The sequence below is a fragment of the Buteo buteo genome, chromosome 23 (assembly GCF_964188355.1).
Source record: "Buteo buteo chromosome 23, bButBut1.hap1.1, whole genome shotgun sequence".
NCBI classification, from domain to species: Eukaryota; Metazoa; Chordata; class Aves; order Accipitriformes; family Accipitridae; genus Buteo; species Buteo buteo.
The window spans coordinates 2543194-2557479 of NC_134193.1; the positions used below are offsets into that span (position 1 = coordinate 2543194).

Here is a 14286-nt window from a genome sequence, read left to right on the forward strand (position 1 = left end):
TTTCAGATCCTCCTTATCGCCATGCTATGGACCATTGTCTCCTTCCCCGCTGCAATCAAGCATCCCAGTGCCTATGAATGACACTGCGTATTTCTGCATCCTGCAGATTCTTCCTCACCTACTTACCGGTGCCAGTCGCTGCTCAAAGAAAATTCCCAAGGATTCCCCGCACTTCCCAAAGCTGGTGCCGCCTGCCGAGGAAGGCACCCGCAGGAGATGCTCATCCTCTCCCTCATTCAAACACAGGCACCCGCGCTCGCAGACACACACGCTCGCTCACACAGACGCGCTCGCTCTGTACATCACGTACGCGTCTCCACAGGTCAGTATTTCCACCATACCCAAAACATTTATTTCTCCAAAACTATTGCTAATGACAATGGATACATTTTGTTGCCCCAGTATGGATTTAACATTTCCAACACATATACTCCTAATACTGTACAATACTGTACCAAAAGGAAAAAAAGGATGTACCTCCATATTGTACAGAGTTATATATACAAAGTACAATTTTACACAGTTTAATATATACACCATATATATATTGGTGTAGAAGACATGAAACAATGGAAACCGTTTTAGCAAGAACATTCCATCCCACCATTAAACAACTGCTGTTAATAAAAACCCAAAACCCAACGCACCATACGAGCTCGAGCCCACTATTGCAGGACTGAGGTTTCAGACCAACAGAGAAAACAAAGATTTCTAGACTTTGCGACCGAACTTTCCTACATTACAGCAGAACCATGACATCACTGTGATCCTTTAAAATGCGTCAGAGATGGTTTTCAATAATTGCCCTATTTTGGCTACATAGAGCTGGTCTTTTGAAGAACCTGCTGCTCACAAGTATTGCTCCAGCAGTTTGGCACACTCACGAGTCCAATCCCATTGGACTTCAGTTATTCAAATTACAGGACTCTGCCTGGAGAGAAAGGCTGGTGAAGTCCGCTTCAGAAGTAAGGTTACTATAGTGCCTTTAAAAGGAAGGGTCCATCTATTATTTCCATTGCAAACTGCTAAATATTTACCCTGTATGAAGCTTGGTATATCAAGTATTAGTACAGTAGGGAGCTGCCCTCCCTCTCCACCTTTACCTCTTTTTGGCCCATCGTTGAAAAACAACACTCTCTTGTCTCAAACTACGTAATAGGAAGCACAAAATGTAATAGGAAAAAAAACCAACCACAACCCAAAACCAAAACCTTACATTTTCCAGGCCTTGAATTGCTGTTTTGGCATCTCTAGATCTACCAAAATAAACTCCTAGAACCAAGCCTGGAAAAGAATTCATCTGCCTTCTGGCGGGGCGGTCAGCAGAGGCAGAGTGAGCGATCAAAACCGCCCCTGCAGCCGCTGCCGCTTGTGCGTGACGCAGCCGCCGGACCATCCCGGCCCCGTCGGAGCCTCGGCGGGCACAAGGCAGTGGGTCAAGTATTTTTTTTTTTTTTTTTTTCAAGTACCAGGTTGTCGCACACACACAGAGACAAGCAGAAAGCTGATCTGGAGAGAGGATTATCTTCAAAAGTGATATGTAAGCTCAAACCCCAAAGTTCAGTCCAGAGCGCCAGTAAGTGCTCGGCATTTTCCCAGACCCGGAGGCTGGAAGCATCCTGCAGGGAATGATGTTCACCCACGAGAGAACATCGCTCCCTTCTGCGAAGGCCTCTAGTGCTACCGGTCCGCTAAAGAAACAGCCTTATGTCTATAACTGCATTTGTGGGATGTTAGCCAAGGCCAGATAAGCCCACAAAAAGGCTCATTATTTTTGTGAAAACTAAAAAGTCTCAAAATAAATAAATCCCCAGCTTGTTAAAACTAATTTTCTGTTCTGGATAGGCTCATTAGTGATGGGAGTGCCCAAATGCTTCTGTTTTCCTTTTAGTTTTTTTTTTTTTTTTTTTTAAGCAGTTTTCCTAGCTTGTGGTTCATAGGCCAGTGAGTATATGTATTTATACTCCGCAGCACATCCACTCTACAGTCAGGGCTCGATCCTGCCAAGCGCAGGTACCCCTGACCTGGCCCACCACGCCAGCACCACGCGCTCGAACTCGGAGTGGTAACGGGCAGAGGCTGCTCCTGTGCTTAACCTCAAGCCTGGGCTCACTGATGTGCTGGAGAGGGGCCAGACGGCTCAACGTCTTACCAAGTCGACCAGACAAATTGTCTCGATGGGTATTTTTCCATCGTTACTGTTGCCTTACTAGCAAGCTATGCCCTGCTGAGAGTATAATCTCCTTTAAGTGTTCCCTCAATACGTATTTCATCAGGCGACAGAGCATTCCAGTCTATCAGGTACATGTATGTAAAGGACCTGAAGTGCTAACTAGAGACATTTATTTCTATTGAAGAACATCTCTCAAATGCTTAACAAATCCCAAACCTATACAATGTTCAACTGAATTTGAGGTTTTGACACACAGAAGAAGAGAAATAAGGCAGCAAACTCCATCTGCAACGACCTCTTTTGTCTTAATATTGCTAGAGCTCTTCCAAGCGTGCAGGCGAACAGCCGAGTGACTGTTCACCCTGTACCAAGTGCAAGGTGGGGAACTATAACAGATGGAATTTCTTGCCAAACTCTGAAGTGTTTTGATTCAGTAAATAAATTTATGAGAACTCGGTTATCTTAACCTACTTTTGTGCAAGAACAATCTTGCCTTAAAAAAAGAAAAGAAAAAAGAAAAAAAAAATCAACAAAAACTCCCAAAACCCAACATATGAGGTATTCATCACAGGAAACCCAAAGACTCTTTTTGAACAGGTATCAAAATACATACATATACAACAATTTTTTTCTGCTGTCACAGTGCACTCTAATTATTTAATCACTTTCATTGCAACAAAATATCCAGTACAGATAAAGTGAAAGAGTTGGATCATGTCCCCCTGCTTTGACATGAAGAACAAATTTACAAGTTATAAACTGCGAGCCTTTGGATTACCTTAGAGAGGCAGAAATTTAGCAATCTTTAAAGCACACTGCTCAATTCCCAACTAGGGAAATAAAACATAAAAGGTTAGAGCTTCAGAAACTATTAAGACTGATCACCTAAAATTGTATTTTATTTTAAAAGTTTTGCTTTGGATTATTGCAATCCAACATCTGATGAACAAGAATCCTTTGTTCATACAAAGCACTATCAAACAGACATATGTTATTCCAGTTATCAAACACTTCTTGTCTTTATATTTGACACAAACATTACATAAAAGTCATGAAAGAGAATTTCCATGGAAGAGCTAATATTTCTTCTGAATATGAAGATATGAAGTAACATTGATACCTCCCCAAGCAAACCACTGTGTCGTACTTGTCCACTCTACATTGGTCTCTTCTACAAGATGCCCACTGGTTTTGCAGGGAGCAGTGCCGACATTTCCAGTTTCTCCTTCCCACCTCTCCTGCAACAACTGGTCATAAAACACTTGTGGCAAATGTTCTCTCAGCCTTGTATGTTCACAGAGTGAAGCAGACAAGCCAAAAGTTTCCTTTTTTTGTTTTTTATTCTCCCGCGTGTGTGTGTGTGTGTGTGTGTGAATTTTCTGCTGGCTGGCCAGACCCAGAGCACGTAGAAGAGGAAGGACGATCTTCAGCCTGCCATATTGCTTGCTGTAAGTGTAAGTGTCAATCACAGTGCACACCAAAATTCCAGTTGAGTTGCTCAATATACAGGTTATCCTGCTAAGCATATTCCCCTTGACAGTAGGATTGTCCCAGAGCTGTGGATGCTAGAGATAAACACAGTAATTTCATATACAGACAGTTGCTGTTACAGTAACCTGAAATCTTGGGGGTTTTTTTATCTCTTAATTTCCATTCATACTTCAGACCTCGAAGATAGAAAAGAGCATCTCCTCCAAATGTGCTGTGCATGGCTGGACACTTATTCTTAGAAACATGAATGCTAGGCATAAAAATATAAAGAAAATAAGGCATTACAAATGAGTCGAAGTAAATTTACAGAGATCCTGCTCTTGACACAGATTAACTTTGGTCATTCATGACCAAAAAGAAAAGAAAACAAAAAACTCCCTACTTAAAAGTAAATGCCAGAAAGTTCTGCCTGAGCAAAAAATTACAAGTTTAATTCTATTTTTCCCCAAAAGAACAAGTGATTCCTTGGTGGTAGAAGTCCATCAGAACCTGAGAGCAAAGGTCGCTGGTCGCACTGTTGGGGATCTTCCCCTGCGAAAGGAACAGGGTAAGGTCCAGTGACAGTCACACACGTACCGCGGTGCTTCCCAAGGGGAACTGCTGCTACAGATCAGCTAAGGAAAAAAGAATAATAAGGAGTGTTCTTACTGAAATCTTTCCGGTGTTCCCCAATTTTCACATGTTCTTAATTTAGGGCACAGAGAAAGCTGGTCTTTTTAAAAACCATCATTAATATGGATATAACACATCTGTAGAGATGGGGGTGTGCGTGTGGGGATGGACAGGGACACAGTAAAACCCTGTTCATTTCTCCAAGTAACATCCTAAATGAATCAGAAAAGTACATTTCGGAAACTGTTCTTAGAAATGCAAGTTTTGTTTCTTCTTTTTTAATTACTAAGTGCCGAATAAAATGACATTGCAGTCACAAGGAAGCCTTGTGTGAGAAACCCACAAATTTAAAAGAAACTCAGCTAAATGGGAGAGAAAAATGACTTTTCTTATCTTGTCCTTGCCTGAATTTATTTGATGAAAACATAAGATGTGCAGCTTTTTTTTAAATCCCAGAAAAGTTTGGGAACAAGGTGAACTGAGGGTCAGCCAGAGTCTCCTCTCTTGCAGGACTGCGAGATCTTCTTTACCGTTGTAAGTGGCACATGCCTTTTTTTTTTTTTTAATTAAATAAATGTTAGCATTGTGGAAAATTCTCAGTAGAGTACAAAAGAGTTCATGCAGCCTGCTAGCGGCTGAAGCATTTGCTGCCTACCATATAAATACAAGTACTAAGAATTCATTCACATGTCTGCAGAGTCCTACGGAGGCATGCCAGTCTACCAACGAACACATAGGGAAGCCACTCCAGAAGCTGCATGCTGTCACGTCGCCGTCCCCAGCAGCGTTTCCTACACCGCTCTATAAGAGCAGAGATCCCTAAAGCAGTTCACAGCGGTCACAGCCACCGACCGAAGCATTTGCAACCAGAAAGAGGGAGAAGATACAAAGCTTGAGAACTTCTGATTGAAGTTTTTACAGTGCTTGTAACTGGGATTTTGGTAAGGATCCATCTTGATACATGATCAAAACAAGAACGTGTGCGTTAGTAAATGAACTCCCATCAGAGTACACTTAGTTTTCAAAAGTTAACTTGTTTTTACATTCAGTCTCCCGAGACCACACACCACATCATAGCCTATGGGCTGAAAATTACACTGAAAAACAATAAAGCTGTTTTTAAATATGGGAGAGCAAAGGGGGAAAACAGCTAGATTGTCCATAAGCAACAACTGGGCTCTTTCTTATGCTCCTAAACCTCAGGAACATGTTTGTTTATATTTGCACAGACACATATTACATATAACTCCACAAAATCTAAGAGTGTTCCAGAGTAAACTATTTTTCATGACAAGTGTCGACTAAAGGATGAGGCTGGATGGCCAAGAGCTTTGGCCCTGGGGGGAGGAATGGGGGAGCAAACAAACAAAACCAGAGGATGTGATGGAAGTCGAGACAGACCCTTAACCACCGTGGCACCAGCGGGCGACGTAATAATAATAATAATGCACAAGAAACAGGCATGTCCAAGCTCCACATAACCAGTGGCACCAAAACATGCAATAGACTAAAATCTATCCTATTGTTTCCCTGTGATAAATGAAACACAGAATATAGAAGTCACTACACCAGTATTCAAAACATGATGCCACTAAATATTTCTTTCAGTGGCCAAACACTTGAACAAGGCATCAACTAGAAACCAAGATCCAACTCATTGCTTTCTGTGTGTTTTCCTCCTCAGCTTCACAGTGACCCGATATTGGATTTCCTAAGTGTGGCGTGAACTGTTTTGCCTTACGAACATCACTGATACGGGTATATGGGACGAGGTTGTTACTACTCCCAGGAAGTGCTCCCAGCAGTAAGTAGCAGTTCACAACTAACCTTCAGCAGAAGTTCAAAAATTAGTTAAATAGGAATTTTAATGTCTTTAACAGAGTCTCTTCATCTGAAACAATACAGTTATATCCACAGAGCAGCATCAAGTTTATCAGACAGTACAGGACTTGTCAGTAGGCTGCTGAGATGCAGAGGAGGCAACGCCAGGGCTCGTGGCGTTTGTTTTGGGGAAAACTGTAGGCTTCGGCCGAGTTGCCGGAGGTTTCACCTGGGTGGCCATTTTGACCGACTTCACTGGCCTGAAGGTGCATGGTATGTCGCCAGCTGTGCTAGCGCTGCGCTGGAAAGCTGGTTCAGTGTCCTTGAGGATCTGAGTGTGCAGAGGGCTGGAAGGTTCTGAGGTGGGGGCCACCACTGGAGACGTTTTCAAAGGCTCCAGGGTGTCGAGGACAACATCTGGTGTGTGCTTTACGCTGCTTTGCCTTTCCAGCTCCCGCAGCTCGTTCAGAGCAGAGTTCATAGTAGCTTCAATATCCTGCAAAGACAAAAGAGAAACCAAGTGAGTAACAGAACTCAGGCACATAAATATGGAGATAAAAGTCAGTCTTTAAGAACAACGCATCTGGTTTTAGCCTGTAAACACCAACACTCGAATCAACGGGTGGGTTGGGGACCTTCAGGTGTCAAAGTGAAACCCATGCCAAACTACGCAGCATTATATACTGAAGCCAATAAGCACTAATATTTTCCATCAACAGGGAACAAAATAATTGCTAGCACTTTCTCAATGCTAATCTGGTCCTTTACTGGTCCTGATGCTGCTTGGACTTCAAAGACAACTACAATCCCCAAATGCAGCAACGAACAGAAAAGCACGTGATTCAAAGCATTAGGATCCATTCCTGTACTTTATTTGGCACGTGAGATTCAGAAGAGTAAATTCTTGAAGAAAGGATTGATCATTTTGACACTGGCTGGAGGGCCACACACCGAATGCTGAAATCCTTGTGTGTTCTTGCTGCCTCACTGGTTTTCCCGCTGCCTGAGTAGTCTTCCCTTCCCAGAAAGGTATTACACGGGACTCAAAATTTTCATGTTTTAGAGAACACAAAAGATATCAGAAACATATATAGAAATTCAAGTTGCCACTTCTCCTTCCTCTTATAAAATATTACAGTAATTAAAAAATAAAGAGAACTTTGAGATAAAAAAGTGGGGTTTTTTTGTTCACAGCTGTAGCAGGACCTACACGTCTGCTACAGCCCGCGCTGCGGAGCCCACTGGTGCACAGAATTCACTGGAGAGCAGAAAAGCTCAGCCTTTCTGTGACTCACAGTTTGGCTACAGCTTTTTAGCTTCCTTAGAGGTTTTTCAGGGGGTGGGGAAGGTAAATCAGTCAAGGAATGGTGGAAGAAACCAGAGACAGTAATCTGACACCTCCGAGTCTATCTTGAGGCCAGGCAGATTTTACTTATGAAGTTAGGGAAAATATGTAAAATGCAGGATGATTATTACATGGTGTTTGAACAGATACTACAGGGCAAAGAGAAACACTAATTTAACACAGCTTCCCGCCCCGCTCCCTTTTTTCCCCCCCGCCCTTTTCTTTTTCTCCCCAGACTCTTCTCCAGTGAAAACAATGGAGTTAAAGTTCTGGCAGGAAGAGAAGACAGAACAACTTCAGTTAGAGCTTAATTGAAAAAACAAAAAAACTGATTTATGTCAACCGAAGCCTTGGAAGGACAATGAAATATGAAGACAACAAGAACCATATATTACAATTCCACTGTAACAAATGAGCTGAAGATATCATAACCACAAAATACAACTTTCCATCAGAATACATATCAGATCTTTATTTGGACCTTATTTATTACTTTGCGTTGCTATTTTGTCAATAAAAATGATAATTTTCACATATCTTCCCCCAGGTCCTTAGAAACCTAAGGACTCCTGAACCAGGCAAAGAAGTCAGGTCTCCCAGGGCTGGCTTTGTAATCCGAGACCCAAGCATTCCTTGGCTTTAGATAGATCCATTGCATACTGAAAACAGTTGGTATAGGCAACATACATGTGCAGGCACATCTAACAGCTTGCAGTGGGAGAAAGGGAAGATCCTTCATAGAAGAGGGAAATCTATAACATTTACATCATTCACCCCATTAACAGCTGTCAGTTGTTCCAATCGAAATCTGACTTTCGATTGTTTTCTGTTCTACTTGTGAAACCGCAGATGGATGGATGCAAAGACACCACTTGTGTTTTTGCGACCACCAGTCACTCCTGTGGCAGCATATAGTCCCAGACACAGGGACGGGACAGATCTTTGTGTATAGAGATGCAGAGAATATGCACAGAGACGAAGAATCTGCAATAAAAGTCTTTGCTAGTTTTTGACACAGTATAAGAAAGATACTAAGAACACCTTTTCCTTTAAGCTGCACAGGAGGGACCCGAGAAGACTGTTTCCTTGTCGTCTGGTCAGTGTGTGGAGTCAGTCCCAAAAGCAGAGCTCTTTGCAAAGTTAAAGCACAGCTGCATACGCATCGGTAGCCTGTCCTCATTTCAAGGCACTTGTCTAAATAAATAACTAGTGAAAACTAGCAGTATTATGTTCAAAGTTGGTTTCTAATCACACACTGAACGCTGTAAGCATATAAAGATGCCACTGTGAGCACTGTACAACTCAGCAGCCTGCTTTTATTTTGACTGTACTACTCCATATGCTTCCAATGTCTAACCACAGGCAAGTTTGCACAACTGACAGGAGAATGTTAAATTGACGCTAAATACTTTACTTCTCTCAAGTCTTGAAGTTATGATTGTTTAATTTTTTGCTGACAGCTTTGGAATCTGTGTAACTTTCTGAAATGGACGTTTTTATTGTTGAAACTAAATTCTGAATAATGAACAGGGCCAAGTTTTTACGGAGGAAGGACCTTACTGTTTATCTTCGCTCATGAAAGCAGCCTCAGTGACTTACACAAAGCAAGGGTGAAAGACTAGACTCAAGCCGTGTAGTAAGCTAATATTGCATTGAGAGAAGGGAAGGGATATGAGATTAAATCAGACTTCGCATTAAAACAACTCGTTGTATCCAACATCCTTTAAGTTTCCAAAACAAATCTTTAAAGCAAAGCACTCCTATTTACCTGTGCAATAACTTCAGGGTCCATGGGCCGGTGGTTGTTGAAGCTCTTGGACCTCCCTGCTGTCACAGTTTTCCGGATCTGCGGGCTGTCTATCCTGTTCTTCAGAGACGAGTGTCGGCTGATAGAATTGAGGCTGCCATGGCCACTGATGGAGCATTTATCTGGAACCTCCTTGGGAAGACTTTGGCTCATAATGGGCTGAGATGAGGGTCTGGAACCGGCTATGGCTCCTGGGGAGGCTGGTTCTGCCATTGAACTACCTAGTCCATGGCTGTCACTTTGACGGAAGGCTCTTCTGATGCTGCCTGACTCTGGTTTCTTTCTTTGCCTTCAGTCACAAAAGCAAAACAAGTCAATACAAGCAGGTACGCATAACGGGCTGCAATTTGAAGATATCCCCCCAAAACAACACAGAGGACAATGGGAAGAGACATAAAGATACTCAGATTACAAATACACCCAGGATTTTAGAAGTCATTGTGAAACAGTGAAATTATAAATCATTTCAGTTCAACACTTCTAACAACAAGACTGAGTTTCTGGCAGCTGTGCACATTCATAGCAAAAACAGAAAACTTGGATGGAACGTAATTAACTTGGTCAAGAGGAAAAGAATTTATATTTGAACAAAAAAAAAAACCCTCTGTGCCATCGACAGGTTTTGATGATGTGTTTTTATTACATTAGAAGAGCAGAGCTACAATTCTTGACTGGAGGACACAGTATAAGTCTACTAAGCTCCTGGCCCAAGGCATCAAGTTATTATTTTCAGAGACTGGCAAGCAAAGAACCCCATAGTTTGGGGTTAATGATCATTTCCAATATTTGCTGGTGGTAATAGATGTTTCTTTTTCATTGCTTTAGCAGGACCACAAGGCATTATCTATGTAGGGCGGCAGATATACCAAAAGATGATGTCAAATGGATGAGCTGGTCCAACCAATTTAGTTTCTACCCCAGCACCATGCGGTCTGACAGCACGATTCCATTCAAATCATATGAAGGCCAATGCAGCAGAATACTTTATGCCATAGGTCTGAAGCTTGGCATCCATTATACAGGGAAGGATCCATTTATATATAGCACCAGCCCCATGAATAACTGCAAGAAAGTGTTAACTCCAGTAGGATTTTGGCATCCAAATAATAATTCAGTGGGTGGCACAACTGTCATTGCGAAACCATCTGATTTAATTTTGCCCAAGTCTGTTCACACATAGGTCAGAAGATTCATTCCTAAAGAAAAAACAACAAAATGAGTCTTATGCTACTATTGCTAAATATCAGTTCCCTAGTAAAGGGAAAAAAAAACGGAGTGGACATTACCCAGGCTTCTTAAAAACACTACATAGAACACTACCAAAACCAGCAGATGGTGAAGCTCCAACATAGGTCTGTTCATTATACAAATCTTTCCGTAACTGGCAGAATGGCATACTTCAATGGCTCAGACAATAAATATCATAAAAGAAAGCCCAGATCCCAAGCTGACACAGATTAACATAGCTTCACAGACAGCAGTGGAGCTCTGCCGACTCCCATAAACCAAGGACCAGGCTCTGTGTAGGACATTAGCAGGTCCAAACCTTTAAAAAGGATGCATTTCTGTTAATGCCTTTCTAGACTACATTCTGTTAAATTAACTGAAGGTTAAAAATATCCACTCCCATAAAACTGTATTTATCATATTAATACCTTCACTGCACAATAGAGAGAGGTGGGTTTTTTTAATACTAAGGAAATAATCAGAAAAATATGGGAGATAAGTCTGCTCTAGAATAATTTAATAACAGATCAAGAAACTTAGTCTGTTACTAACTTAATTTCCCAGGTTTTTTATTATGTTGAGTGTTTGCTAAAGTAACAACTTCTGGTTGAGGAGGTAAAGTTAGAGCAACAGGGAGGTGTGTTGTTTCACTGCAAGCATATGGTTAGTAACCTAAGGTGAGAAGTGCTGGAGAAATGAAAGAATGTTATGGGCAATGCCAGATGGTGGGACTTAAGGTATGTCATTTAGCACAAAATGTGACACTAGTTTCTGAAGAAATTGTCCCCCACCCCATAAAACAAAACATGTTAAATGTAAACGAGACATAACAAATCACAGAACATAACAACGAATGGGAACACATGATTACAAGAACTCATTCTGCTACTCCCCTCCCTTTCTCTGTGTGCTTAGCTTATAAAATAGGACATATTTGGGAAAACGGGAACAGATGGTACCTCAGGGATAGGGAAGAATAACCAGTGGGATTTTAAATGAGCATTGGCCACACTGGTGACAAGAGAGAGAGGACAGCAAAATGTGAGCAAGTTAGAAGAGGGGGAAGCAGAGAAAAATGGTGGCAGCGCTCATTAGTTGACCTTTTTCAAGGAAGGAAATATTTTACTGGACTCATCACCAAGATCTTTACAGTTAAGTAAAATAATGCAAGGCTGTTCTTACTTGTTGATGTTTGCAAGGTAAATATCTGCGACGTGACCCCCGCTTGGACAACTGGCACCAGCTCTAGCAGTCACTTTTTCTTCCGGTGGCTCAGAATTTATTTCTATTTCAGACTTCGGACTGGATCTTTCAGAGATACCATCCTCACTAGGAAGGAGGAGGGAAGGGAATCACGACCAAAACAGGACCAACAGCACTGAATTTCAAATACAGCACTGTGTATGTAAACATACATACAGGACAACAATACTGTGCTAGCATCTTTCTCTTAAGAATCATTACATATTTTTCAAATGAGAGAGCCTGATTTCTGTGAGCAACCTGGAGATCCCAGCTCTGCAGCTTTAACAGGCTGGCAGCACCAGAACAATTTTTATATCACGCCTCCACATACGTGGACACCTACGCCTCTGTGGAGCTCTGCTTGTTTCAAGAGGACTCCCTTCTTGCAGGGAAGGCCAAAGGGTGAACTCTCCCCACCTGGTGTCAAGATCTTGACACAAACACTCCATTCCACACCTGAGTTTTAAGCAAGCCCATCTTGCAGATGGGCTTAAAGTGTAACATACGTGTCTTGAACGACGATATACTGATGAGGAATAAGGCCGTCAATTCCATTGTGGCGTCCCTCCCACCAGTCATCTGAGGCCCGCTGATAGAGTAAGAGAGAAGCTCCTTTTTTAAAGGACAGCTCTCGTGCAGTCCTGCCAATGTAGTCGAACTTCGCTATTGCTTCTATGGGCTCACACTCTAGGAGATAGAAGGGAATAAACAATAATTCACTAAACACTTGGGCTCAGGTAAGTATTCAACAGTTTAAACCTACCACAAAACAGTGTATGATGAGAGCATGGGCGAGGATAAAATGTTGCTTCTTAAGGTAGCAGAGGGTTGAAGCAGCAAGATTCAGAGGGGAACCCCTATAATATGAGGATGTTGCAATTTCAGCATTTACCTAATCTCTACGTGGTGGACACATTCGTATTTTCCAAGTCATAAACCCACTTACAGCAATTCAAGTGTACAAAGATGGAAGTGGCAATGGCAAAATTAGTTTCTCATTAAAATAAAAAAAAAAAAAAAATTCAAAGCTGCGTAGCAATCAAGTATGTTCCAGACCAAAATCTGCCTATGGTACCTTTCTTAAAGGCAGCTAAATTAAACTCCTGGGCAGGCAAGCAGGAGTTGTTACTAGCATTTAGGGAGGGAAACATCCTCTGATTCCAAGCTGCTTCAGAAATAAAGCATCTATTGAGAAAGAAATTTCTGTTGCCTGTGAGGTTCACCTGACCCAGGAGACCGGATTCTGGCACTGTGGGAGGTCATGCTATTCATCGAACTGTCATGGAAGCTAACAAAAACATTCAGTGCCTCCACCACTGCGGTTTGTGCAGCAATCAGGAGAGCAAGCAGCTCCCCCGGGCTCCGTACAGCTGGGCTGCACTGTGCACGCCAAGCACAGCGGTGCAGCAGTTGGAGCTGCACAACACACTCCAAATCTGACTGCTCCTACTTGAAAAGCTCACAGAAGAACTACAACCATGCTGTGTCTGCAACCAGCCACTAATCTGGGTTCCTGTAGGACTCCGATATTATACAAAGGGACAATATGGGCATTTAGACACTCAGGAAAATCAATATGAAATTCACGTGGATTATTTTTAAGACTTAGAAAAATCTGCCATTGGTTGAATCTAAATATATATTAAGCCAGCTCCCAATTCTAAGCAGACGTCAGGGGAATGGAGATGAGCTCAGCCACATGGCCCCAGTGGACTTCAGCCTCTAATTACTTTAAAGGAGCTTTAACACAGCCAAGCAGTCCATGGAAACTGAGGCTTTTTCCTGGAGAAAAAGATTTGCAGTTCATCTTCCAGGACAAGAAAAGATATGCCATTTTGTCCTGAAATCTCCTCTGCATCACGGGAAGCTTCTACAGTGCAAAAGCCAGCCAAAAAGCACTGGAAAGCCAAACAGGAGCCACAGCTTTTACAAATATTCCTTGGGAGAACATATGCTCAAGAATTAGGTCTTCCAAGGTGGACCGTAGGCAGGCAAGGTAGTAGCTGGGCTTGAGAAAATATATAGCGTAAATCCATCTGAGCGAGTTGACGCTGCAGTACCACCATCCCATCAGCCGGTCTGAGAGAGCAGAACAGAAGCATCCCCCACCAAAGAGCCCCAGCAGCATCTGTAGTTACAAAGCATGAAGTGACCCAGCGCTGAGGGCAACCAGCAACAAGATCTGCTAGATAGACCTCCCCAACAATTCATTTCTCCATTACTAAACCAGACAGCTCAGAATTCTGTCAAATCACACATTTCAGGTAAGCCTGTGGTCAGACTCACACGAATCCCGTTATCAGCCCTCAGCAACCAGTGAGAGATTTGCAAGGGTGAGAAAAGCCTGGCCCATGTTTGCAGCTTGCGATAGCCGCCTTGCTCCAGACTCCCCAAAGCACATGGTTATCTGGTTTTGGCTCCTTCTTTCCTCTTGCTTGTTTTGCCTCTGGAGCCAGCGTCTTCATAACACTAAAAAAATGATAATGCTGTTTTTTGGTGTCCCCCTCCATTTATGAAGGGGATGGGAGTGTGGTTTTGTAAATTCCATCTGTTTCATTAAGAAGT

The 14286-nt window shown here is 42.4% G+C and overlaps 1 protein-coding gene across 2 annotated transcripts in view; it reads right to left on the bottom strand.

The window, feature by feature from the left end:
- Positions 1-330: 330 nt before the first annotated feature.
- The window catches only part of SRGAP2 (SLIT-ROBO Rho GTPase activating protein 2), a 115352-nt gene continuing 101396 nt past the window's right edge, over positions 331-14286 (bottom strand). For both annotated transcript variants that reach the window (XM_075056015.1, XM_075056013.1), the window contains exons 20-23: positions 12228-12408; positions 11659-11805; positions 9211-9538; positions 331-6593 (exon numbers count right to left, since the gene is read on the bottom strand). In XM_075056015.1, the coding sequence (XP_074912116.1) occupies positions 6210-6593; positions 9211-9538; positions 11659-11805; positions 12228-12408 (1040 nt within the window). In that variant the 3' untranslated portion in view covers positions 331-6209. The remainder of the gene's footprint in view (positions 6594-9210; positions 9539-11658; positions 11806-12227; positions 12409-14286) is intronic.